The sequence below is a fragment of the Arvicola amphibius genome, chromosome X, assembly GCF_903992535.2.
Source record: "Arvicola amphibius chromosome X, mArvAmp1.2, whole genome shotgun sequence".
Lineage (NCBI taxonomy): Eukaryota > Metazoa > Chordata > Mammalia > Rodentia > Cricetidae > Arvicola > Arvicola amphibius.
The window spans coordinates 121112108-121124298 of record NC_052065.1 but is presented as its reverse complement, the minus strand read 5'-3'; the positions used below and the strand labels follow the sequence as shown (position 1 = coordinate 121124298).

The following is a 12191-nucleotide window of genomic DNA, read 5'->3' as shown; positions in this document are numbered from 1 at the left end:
CTGTAGGTACGTCAATAGAGCTCTGTTTTGCAAATAGATTATTCAGTGGAGTGGAGGTAAATATGAGACTCTATGATTTTAGGCATAAGCCCATCATTTTTTCCAGGACAAAGCCAAGGCAACAGACTGGGGAGATTATTTCAGGCCAAGCCTGCCTGTCTGACTGTCTCCTTTAGCCCATAAACTGTGTGTGTCAATGTGGCCTAGTGAAAACATATGCAAGTTTTAAGTAAAATCACGCCTCTTGACGGCAGCCTCATCTATGTCCAGAGTGGCGGTATTTGTCTTAGTCCCTTATGCCCTGCCAACTCACTGCCAACCACAATGATCTTGCATGTATCTGTGAGCATTTCCTTACAGTGATCTGAGTTGGGATGCAGGTTCCCGTGCAGGCCCAAGCTTCCAGCTATATTGGCGGGGTTGCAGTTCTCCCTGGCGGCAGGTTCCAGAGGACGGTTTAGGTATCTATCCTGCTGGAGTAAATGTAGGAAGGACCCGCGTCTCCCGTCAGGGTAGACCACTGGAGCCAGATGCCTGTCGGGAAACACACGAAAGTAGGCAGGCTCTAGGAAATCTGGCCTCGCTAGGGAGTAAAAATGCCACATCTCTTGAGGATGTGCAGAGGGGGTCTTGGGAACAGGCAGCGGATTCTGATCTAGAGCCTTAGGACCACATTCATCCAAGCTGCTGCTGCTGCTGCTGCTGCTGCTACTGCTGCTGCTGCTGCTGCTGCTGCTGCTGCTGCTGCTGCTGCTGCTGCTGCTGCTGCTGCTGCTGCTGCTGGCGCCATTTGCAAGAAATGCTTCTGGCCGTGGCTTTGTCCCGGAAGATGTGAGACTCCACTGATTCGGGGGCATGCTGCTATCTGGAAAAGATTCAGATAATATGTTAAGTATTTTCTCCAAATGTTCAAAATAGAAGTAATTTACTATACATAGTATACATAAATATATAATTTATTGTTATTATTTTGTTGAGAGAGGTGTGTATATAAGTCCAGGAGGCCAGACAATAACTTTCAGGAGTCACTTCTTTCCTTCACTGATGGGCTCAAGGGATTGAGCTGAAGTCATCACACTTTCTCGGCAAGAGGTTTTACCCACTGAGCAATCTCTCTAGCCCCATAGTATATTTTTGACTTAAAGTAAGCAGAAAATGTTTTTAAAAAACCCACACTAACCACAGTGTCCATAAGTAGCTACTGCCACCTCTAGATTTGTTTATATTCTTTTTCAGACTGGTTTTGCTTCGTTAAAATACCATGACTATCATTGAACATAGTGGCACATGCTTATAATTTCATGCTCAGGAGAATGAGGCAGGAGGATTGGCTTGAGTTTAAGGCCAGCCTGGGCTATACAACGAATCTAAGAGCACTCTGGGCTACAGCAGATGCAGTCTCGAGAAACAAACAAAACAAACATCCTCCCACAGCAATGAATGGAGGCAAACATGGGCCTTTTTCAAGTTACTAATTTTAATGCCATCATTTCCTTCCACAAGATTTATGCACAAGCTTAAGCCCAGAAAAATTAAGGCAAAAACATTAAACATTTGTTTCTCTCTCTCTTTTTTTGACTAGATCCAGAATGCTTGCAGAAAGATACAATATGATTTAGAACAAGCTAAAATGGAAGGGCATCCCATTTCAGGGCGTGACACAGAGGCACAGCGGTTTTGTTCTGTTCTGATTTGTTTCGTTTTTCATCAGGACCATTTTCTTTTGCTTAAGGAAAAAGTTGGATTTTAGTTCTTTTTTACTAAAGAAGTCTTTTTATGGTATCAAATTATTTGAAAGATTACCTTACTGCTAATACAAACACTAGTTTATAAATGGCTGTGTACTGTTCTACCACAAGTCAGTAATAGACTAACAAAGGTTCCCTTTGTGGAGAGCACCGTTAGTTGTTTCCATTTCTCAATTATGTTACCCACATCTCAGTGAACAACTTTGTACCTGCATCTTTGCACCCGCGTGAACATTGGCTCCATAAGAAGTCTTCTGTAATGAAGTTTTTGTTTCGCTGCTGCTATTGGTTCGCCCTCTTGTAGAGCTGGTACTTTAAATACGGCAGATGGGAGGACTCCACAGAACTGTATAAAGCAATTAGTTCTTACCTGTCTTGGTCTGAACCCAATCTTAGGCTTGAAAATGGTAAGAAACTGGGCCATGGTAGCTAAGCGTAATGGGCTGGTAGGAAACTAAGCAAGAACAGTGAACGCTGGATAGGAAAGCAGTTGCTTCATCCTCACTCTGCAACAGCAGAATGGTTGGAGTCAACAGGTGACCCTACTTCCCCTTGTCAAGGTCACGTGGACTGACTAACAGGGATGGAATCTCCTTGGGTTCCTATCCCAATTGCACCTAGGACATAGCCGACTCTGAGATCTCAAATGTCTACCATAGCTCAGACCATGAATGAATGTTTTCCCATTCTCAGCATCCACTCAGGCGAGAGTGGAGAAGGATGTTCTGTCAGGTGAGCTTGAATCCTGGAGCCTCTCATCTACCTAAGATAATGGAGGAGTGGGCAGGGAGGGGAGCGTGACTGGAATGGCAAAAGCGAATCTGTCTGAGACACTGCTTCCCTTTCTCTCCGCGAGCACCTCTTTCAGCTCTCCTCAACATTTAGTTTGAATGGATTTTGTAAAAAAAAATGAAAAAAACCATCTTAGAGGCCAGCACAGTGCTGCTGGAGTATCCCTACCCACCATGGTAGCTTTGCCTGTTATATGAATGGCAAACGTAAAAGAAGCCAGATCACATATGACACAGGCATTCTGCTCAGCATCCCACATGCCTCCCATCAAGCAATGGTCAGAGTAGGCTCCTCTAATAAAATAAAAGACAGGGAAATACATTGCCATATAGTCCCAGGGGTAAATATTACTTTTGAAAGTTGGTATTTCTAGCTACTAGAACTCAGGGCACTGTGTACCTTAGAACAGAATGATTAAGCTGATTTCGTATAATCAACGTCTATGCTTCATATTTAATGGGAGTACTGCATGTCCTAAGCACAAATTAGAAACAAAGCCTGGCCTCTGACAACAGGGCAGTTTCCGTCTGGATGGCTTTACAGATCTCATACATATGCCTCGGGTGCTCACTGAATGTCTGGGATACGGAAAACAGGGCCACAGAAGGTTTCCAACGCTTCTCTTAACTGTTTCAGTTTCTAGTTAAGGGGAGTTAGGCAGTACCATTGTCCATTGTCCAAAGGCCCGTGTAGTCACTGGGGGCACCACAGTGCAGTTTACATGGAAGAATGTAAAAGTGCACAAGGGATTTCAATCTTGAAGTCATAGCACCCCAATATTGTGAGTGGTCTGAGGGACCTACTTTTCTAGATCTGGTTTGAATGCTTGTGGCCCATTGAGTGGAGACCCGTCATTGGGTGGGCTACTCTTTCTCAGAGTTCTTGGGCATCTATTCCTGTAGCAATGCCCATCTCCTCTGTGGGCATAGGGTGACACCTTAAACCATTCCTTGGACTTTCTCAAGGTTGCTGCTGCAGTGACTGTCTTCCCCAAGTGCCTCCTCTTAATTTCTTCTGGATGCATGTGCAAGAGACCCCAAGTGGTGACTGATACTTTCTCAAATCCAAATGACACGAATGGGCGGAGAGCATTTGAAGGCTTGGATTCAGAGCCACTTGAGGTAGATAGGAATTTTTACTTGAGTGAGAATATAGATGACTTCCACACAATATACTCCAGCCCTAAGCATCTAGGCCCATCTCGTAGTTCCACCCAAGACTCTAGAATTCCTGAGGCTGGTCGGTCTGAAGACCAGGAATATCCAGAAAGTCAGAAAGTTCTGCTCTCTCCTTCTCACTATTTAAGCTAAAGTGGTAGCCACTCCTCCCTCCTCATAAGAACAGCCAGAGATACCACCATTCCCTCCCATGCACACTTTGGAAACCCCAGAACCTTCAAGAAGGCCTTTGTTGTACTATAAAGTTTGCACTCAAATCGGGGGAATGGTCCCACCTCCATGCTTGGATGAGAGCCCAGACCTTCTATTCTGGACTACTCTCTAGACACACAAACTCTACCATCATCCTCTTAGAAACAGGAATCTCCAGGCTAGAGAGGATTCCCTTACTCTCTGGGGGCACCAACCTGCTTGTTTTCTTTACAGCAGTAGTTAAGTAATTTTATCAGTCACTCTCTCATTCACTCACTAATGCTCTTTCCCATTACCCAGTATGAATGGAGTTAGCTCATTTCTCCTCTCCACCATCATATCCCCGGGAATTCTCACCATGCCTGGCACATAGCAGGTCCTGGCTACATATTCCAATGAATGCACACACACATATATTCAAATACAAACTTTAGAGCATTTGAATACACATACCGCATGGCAAACACGTGTGTATGCTCACAAATGTGTGCATGCGTACACGTGTGCGCGCACACACACACACACACACACACACACACACACACACACACACTACTCATAAATCTTAGTTGAACCTTTCTGTTTTAAGGTGAGCAGGTAACTTGTCACTTTGTAACATTATAAAAGCATATACATATATATATATATATACACACACACACAAATACATATATGTGTGTATACACATATATATATATATAAAGATGATAGATAGATAGATAGATAGATAGATAGATATACACAAACACACTCACAATCTCTACAATTAGTAAAACTCTTGGCTGAGTATTTTACTCTGTTTGCCTTTACAAGGTGCTGAGACTGGGTTTATTTAGCTAATAGTTTCGGAGGAAGACAGATTATTCAAACACAAGCACTAGTGAAGACAGCCTAGTGAACGGGCTCATTACAGAAGTGTGTACAAGACTGATTACATGGGGAGATAGGAAGCCAGCTAACACCTCAGCGGTCAAGTTCACTCTTGTATAATAGCTCACTGTCTCGGTAATTGAGAACTAACACAGAGTCTCTTAGAGGAGCAACCCACCTCTTTTTATTTTTATTTTTAAAACAATCTTATTTTACATAACAATACCAGTTCCCTCTCCCCCTCCAGTCCTCCCACTCCTCCAACTTCTTTCTACTCCATCCCCCCATCCATTCCTCAGAGAGGGTGAGGCCACCCATAGGGAGTCAACAAAGTCTGTCACATCACTTGAGGCAGGACCAAGCCCTCCCCCATGTATCTAAGCTGAGCAAGGTATCTCTCCTTAGGGAATGGGCTCCAAAGAGCCCGTTCATGCAGTAAGGATAAATACGGGTTCCTCTGCTAGTGGCTCCACAGACTGCCCATGCCACACAACTGTCACCCACATTCAGAGGGCCTAATTTGGTCTTAGGCTGGTTCTGCAGTTGTCAGGCCAGGGTCAGTGAGCTCCCACTAGCTCAGGTAAGGTGTTTCTGTGGGTATCCCCATCATGGTCTTGGCCCCTTTGCTCATACTATCGCTCCCTCTCTTGGACTTGACTCTGAGAGCTTGACCCAGTGCTTAGCTCTGGATCTCTGTATCTGCTTCCATCAGTTACTGGATGAAGGTTCTATGATGACAATTAAGGTAATCATCAATCTGATTACAGGGGAAGGACAGTTTAGGCACCCTCTCCACTATTGCTTAGATTGTTAGCTGGCGTCATTCTTGTGGTTTCCTGGGAGTTTTCCTAGTGCCTGGTTTCTCGCTAATCCCACAATGGCTCACTCTTTCAAGGTATCTCTTTCCTTGTTCTCCCTCTCTGGACTATATCCGGTTTGATCTACTCAATCCCTCATGCTCCCCTCCCCACTCCCCTACCCTCCATCCATTCTTCCCTCCCATGCTGCCAATTAAAAAGATCTCACAGCTTCTCACATCAGCACACTGAAACTTTACTGGGGACACAATGTGTAAGAAAACTATAGCCTTGGTCATTCCATCAACAACAGTTTATCTTGAGGATATAATCAAAGATAAAAGCAAAATTTTAGCTTCAAGGATGCTTAAAGTTGTTAATAATATACTGAAAGATTACTAATAATCTAGAAGTTATAAAATTAGTAAATGTGGTATATCTAAAACATTATACTCTCAAGCTATAAAACAGTGTTATACAATATGTAACAATGGCACAAAGATGTATCATTCTGCTATTGTTAAATAAAAATAGATTATAACCTATTTATATGCAAATTGGCTTTGTGTAAAAATTGAGGTGTGTGCATTTGTGGTTTCAAAATTTTCAAAAATGAATATACTATTTGAAGGTTAAAAAATTCTGTTTTTTGCTGGGCAGTGGTGATGTACACCTTTAATCCAAGCACTCGGGAGGCAGAGGCAGATGAATCTCTGAGTTCAAGGCCAGCCTGGTCTACAGAGTGAGTTCCAGTACAGGATCCAAAGCTACACACAAAAAAAATCTGTTTTTTTGAGACAGTTTAACTATTCTTTCAAGACTGACTCTGAACTGGTCTCAAACAATCCTCCTGCCTCAGCTTCCTGAGTATCTAGGACTACAGGCAAGCCTCACTGCATCCAGCTAAGCGATTTTTAAATCCAAAAACAAAAAATGACTTGATCTGTAAATAACCAAACTATGAATCACAGCTGTGAAGATAAATATATAACTGGATGATGGCCTTTCTCCTACCTCTCTCATCTGCTCTCCATCTCCTTTCCCTCCCCTTTCTTTTTTCCTCTTTCTCTGCTTTTAATACTAGTGCATTATAAGCCCATGTGGTACTCTGTTTGAAACACATACACACACACACACACACACGAACATACACAAGCACACATACCTTGGAGCAGGAAAGTCCAATTTTTGGCCTGCATAGTCTGTACATGTTGACTGTGCTTTTTGTCCACGTGGCTGGTGACACAAGTCCCTCCATATTTTATTCACTCAAGAGCAAAATACATGCTCTTTGAACTAACTAATGACGGAATCACATGAAACTTGAAGAATCATCTTAGAGATACAGTCCTATTCTGGGACACCAAGGAGTCCTTCTCAGTCCTATCCTCTTTTTCATAGTCTTTCTTTGCTAGACATACAGGTTACTTTCTCTAAGAGTTTGGATGCAGAATGTAGGTTTGTATCTTCAGGCTAAGTGGCCAACAGCACTACACAGGGAGTCCTGCCTTTGTGGCAAGATTCTAGACAGGTGATTGGACGATGCATCTCGGTTTTCTCACCAGAAATACGGGCACAGTAATCAATAGGGTTGGTGTGAAGATGCAGTAAGATAAGCCATATAACAGATTCCAGCAAAAGGCTTTCATATGATAGTCATGATATATATACATACGTATATATACATAAACATACACATGTAACCGAGGCCACTCATTCATTTTCCAACTGCTCACACCTGAATAATCACACAGAAACTATATTAATTACAACATTGTTTGGCCAATGACTCAGGTGTATTTCTAGCTAGCTCTTACATCTTGAATTAACCCATTTCTATTAATCTATATATCAGCATGAGGCTGTGGCTTACTGGTAAGAATTCTGGGCATCTTTCTCCTTCAGCAGCTACATGGCGTCTCTCTGACTCTGCCTATTCTCTCTCTATATATCCCTTCCAGCCTGGCTATATTCTGCCTTGCCATAGGCCAAAGCAGCTTCTTTATTAACCAATTGTAATAAAACATATTCATAGCATACAGAGGGGAATCCCACATAATACACATATATACATATTCACGTATACACATATATGCATATATGTGTATATACGTATATATGTATATGTGTGCCCTCCTAGTTACTGCCACCACTCCTAAAGGTAAGCACCATAGATTTGATTTGCTAGTATTTTATTAGTATTATTATTTTAAGCAAACTCCCCCCACATATCCTACACTGGCCTCAAACTTGCAATCACCCTACTTTAGTCTCCCAAGTGCTGGGGTTACAGGTATGTGCACTGCACTCAGCTAGCTTTGCTCATCTTTACATTGTCTAAGCTGTGGTCGATTTTGAGGAATGGAGCAAATGCAGTTATTTCTTGTGGTATCTGGCTCCTCACAGAGACTAGGGACACATGGGTCCTTTTTCTTACTGGAAAGGAAGGCACCGTGCTGACAGCACTCAAGGGACCACAAGCAGGTAGCAGGACTATATCATACATAACTATTCTCCATGGATGAGAAGCATGGTATTTCTTTCCCATCCCACGAATGGCAGCAGATAGGAAGCCTTTGAGGATGACTCCAGAGGACCTGCACAGGCTCAAGTCAGCACCCCTAACCTTCTCTTCGTAGGCTTTGAGCATGTTCCCAGGTCTAAGAATGCTCTTGGGACTAGGACTAGGAGGAAGGGGACAGGAAAAACACGTTAAGACAAGACCCCTGAGCAGCAGGACCATACCCTGCCTCGAGAAATAACAACTATCGAAGCTTTCCCAGATACTGACTCTGAAGTCCCCAGCATCCTCTAAAAGAGGAGATACCTCTAAGATCTCTTCCGCTATGTTCTTTCCCAAAGTACAACCATTGTATATTATACACATATAATTAAAAGAAATAAATAACTCGAACTTAGTGGAAGAAGCCAGGAAACTTGGTGGCCTTTCCATATAGGTCTCTGTGTTTGGACCTTGCATATCTGACTTGACAGAGTGCCTTTAGAATGTGGGAAAATCTTCTATGGGTGCCTGTGAATGGGGGCCTGTTCTCTGCCTGGCTGCATGGTGCCTGGGGTTGGCCTGAAGGGGTTAAGAGAATGCTAAGCAGCAGTCAGCAATGAAAGGCCACTTCATCAATTCTCACCATGTCTGAGGCTGCCTGTGTGTCATATAACACCACCAATGAGGACCTCCACCAGCCCAGACTTTTTTCATGGGGCCCTTCCTTGAGGCAACCAAGCCTAGGAGAAACCTGACTCCCAGCTATGATAAGAGAGACCTGGAAGGAGACAGTCTTCTCTTCAGTTGTCCAGTCAGTCAATAAAATATTTGCCTAGTCCCTAACCAAATGAGACAACATGTCAGGGCTCCGTGAGCCTGTCATGAGGAAAATGCAATATCCATGAAGCTAAGTGAAGAAGACAGCCCTCGTCTCTTTCCGGCCCAAGGAAGCTGGTTTACTAAGAAACAAGGCCAAGCCCAAGGTCTACTGATAGGCAGCAGCTCCCTAGATTTATATATGGTGAGATAAATCCCAGAAAACACTAGAACAGTCACCCAGCAAAGCACCGTACAACGTGCTTTGTACTTGATGTTCCCTGATCCTAATGCTTTGAATGTAGGCCATTGTAGCCATAATAATCATTCGAAACAGCCCCCACAAACACAGCCCTTGCGACTTGTCACTTGGTATCCATTATCTCACCGACTTCTTGAAGACATCCTTTTGTACTTTGATAAGGGTCCAGTTTAGCATCACGGGAGCAGGTACAGGCAGATAAAGTGGCATGCCCTGTGATCACAGGGAGTAGTCGAGCTGCCTGGCACCAGGCCCACTGGATCTAAGGCTCCGTGTCACAAAGTAGCCCTTCTCTGTGGTGACCTTGTCTGAGGACTCAATGTGATTTGTCTTGTCTGAAGCTCCCATTGGATCTTAACCTCTCTTGTAAGGTATTAAGAGGCACCAAGTATAGTTAGTTTATTGTGATTACAGGGGTAGGGGGGTCCCTGTGATTACAGGGAGATGATTAGGGATTCGATCATGTCATCAGAATCAGTACTGAATGACTGATTAAACTACAGGTGGCTTTATGACAAGAAGGAGAGAAGCCAGTAATATAGATAGTGTCCTGGTCCCTTGCTGTGTGACACACTGCATCACACTGCCTTGTGTCACCAATAGTGGAAATGGGCCCTTGACCTTGGCTCAGAACTCTATGCCAAAACAAGTATTTTTCTTTTCCCTTTTTGAGACAAGGTCTCATGTACCTAGGCTGGCCTTGAACTCCCTATATAGCAGAGTATGATTTTGAACTCCTGGTCTTCCTGTCTTCATCTTCCACATGCTAAGATTGTAAGGATGTGCTACCACACCCAGTTTTTGTGGTGCTGAAGCTCAAACCCAGGGCTCCAGGCATGCTAGAAAAGTACTCTACCAACTGAGCTCCACCCCCAGCTCAAATCCCTTTTCCTTGTAACATGCCCAGTCTGTGTCATTATGCTGTCCTCCAAATCACAGCTCCAGTCACCCAAGCAGTGTTTACTGAGTGGCTTCCATGAATCGGGCATCGTGAGAAGTAGTTGGAAAACAGCACTCACCAGACTGAGTATTCTCTACCATATCTCTTCCACATTGTTCTGACCCACAAGATCCTCTGAGAAAATCATATCGCTTGCCTAGAAAATTAAGTTCTAGGAAAGACGCAGATTCTGCAAAGGTCAGCACATCAGATACACGCTGATGCCTTGTGTACTCCAGAAGGAAAAAGGCAGGGTGACAGAGTCTACAAATAGATGTCCTTGCTTATGGTCAGGGGCTTCACGTGTCTGCTTTGCATAAATCGCCCGTCTTAGAGGCCATCCATCTGCCTATGAAACAAGGCATCCACAGCACGCCGGCCTGGTCACAGAAACAGTGAGCTCCTAACATCAGCAAGGCCTCAGGCCGCATGATCATGTTGAGAAGATAAAAGGAGCCACATTGCCCAACCCCATCGGGTGCAGGAGCCACAATGTCTAGAGTCCCTTGCGGAAGTCCAGAAACCATTACTCTAAAACCAAAAGATCATGAAACGGATATTCCACATACAGAAAAAAATGCATCGTCTGGGTCCAGATTATTTTTGTACAAATGCAATTATAAATTGCAATTTAAAGGGACCCATGAAGGCAAAAGTGCCTAAGGTCTATGAAAAGCATAGCACGACCCCTGATCCATGGCTTCCCCCACAAGCAAGCAATTTAATCACACACTGTGGCATGGCTCTCTTGAGCAATAGACACCCCTGACCTGTGACAGGTGGGAGAGAGATGTGGCAAGACTCCTCACGGGGCCTCCCTCTGGCTTTGCTTGCTAGATGATCCACTATTGGCTGGCAGGACTCTGGGCTGTCCTTTATCTTATCGTGGGTCCTTTGGTGTTCTTGCCCTCGGGCAGACAGTAGTAATAATAGCCCTGAAAGCTGGACCGAGTGGAGTGGCAGAGCTCTCAACACTATGCAGACTAGGAAACTCAGCACTAATACAGTCTTGGAAGCAGTGATTAGGTGACTAATCATTATCATAATGCATACGACTAAGCATTATCCATTTTACCCTAAAGGTCTCCATGATGTTTCTTAGCCACCCAGAAAGCCGAGATCAGGGAGTACCTCAAAGAGCTGGTCTTTGGGTGAAAGCCTCCTCCCTCCTAACACTCACCATTCCTGAGAATCACATTTTCACTGTGTCTGGAGGAACTCCATCCCTGTGGCCTCTTGAGCTTGCTCAGAGCTCTGGCGAAGTGCTCGTCCACCACACTGCTGATGTCCCCTTGGAAGTAGGTGAGAAGGACGCACTGGGCATTCCACTGGGTCTTCACTGGCTTTTGCCTGCTTTTGGGCATCCGGACACGAGTCTTCTTTTTTTCCTCCATGGTGAATGGAAGATAACACAGGAGATAACTGTGAACCAAAAGAAAAATGTCAATGGCCCTATTTTGCTGAGTAGCTCAGCTAAAGTTTGGGTAAATGGCACTCTTTTCTTTCTTTTGTAGACTGACACTTGGAAGTTTCAGAAGGACATTTTCATATGGATACATAATGTACTTTGACTATGTTACCCGTTCTTAAGGATATACAGTTTGCTCCTACAAGTACAGGTCCTCATTGGACCCTACAAGAAACCACAGGGTTCTTGATAAACAACATGCCCAATATGAGGGTTCAGGAAACAGCACTGCAAAGTTTGGCCAAGCACTCACTGATAGTGGCCTTCTCTGATAAAAGGGGATTATGAAGCAGCCAGAGTAGGCACGCACCAGGAGAGAAAATGTGGCACAGCATTGAGGCCAAATCACAGAGTGATTTGTCTTCTATAGAAGTATGTTCCTCCCAGATGCTTGAGCCAAAGTCAGTTACCACAGTCTAGCGAGAACCAGCTTCTAGACTGCCCAGGGTGTCCAGAACCACCCCCAAGCAGAGCCCCCTCGAGAGCTTGACAAGCAATCCAGGGTGGGCTAGACACTGTTCACCAGCACTGCTTTCCAGCCATACCATGTGTGTGCAAGAGAGTAAATCGCACCGACTCTCCCGTGAGACCGTCCTGCACAGAACCTGTCCATCTTCGAAATTAG

The 12191-nt window shown here is 44.3% G+C and overlaps 1 protein-coding gene across 1 annotated transcript; it reads right to left on the bottom strand.

Annotated features, from left to right (window-relative positions):
* Positions 1-260: 260 nt before the first annotated feature.
* Vgll1 (vestigial like family member 1) lies at positions 261-11492 on the bottom strand. Its single transcript, XM_038315884.2, has 3 exons — positions 11279-11492; positions 795-865; positions 261-713 (listed from the first exon to the last, which is right to left on the bottom strand). Exons 1-3 carry the CDS (start codon positions 11490-11492, stop codon positions 261-263), a joined length of 738 nt encoding a protein of 245 aa, XP_038171812.2.
* Between the last annotated feature and the right edge of the window lie 699 nt (positions 11493-12191).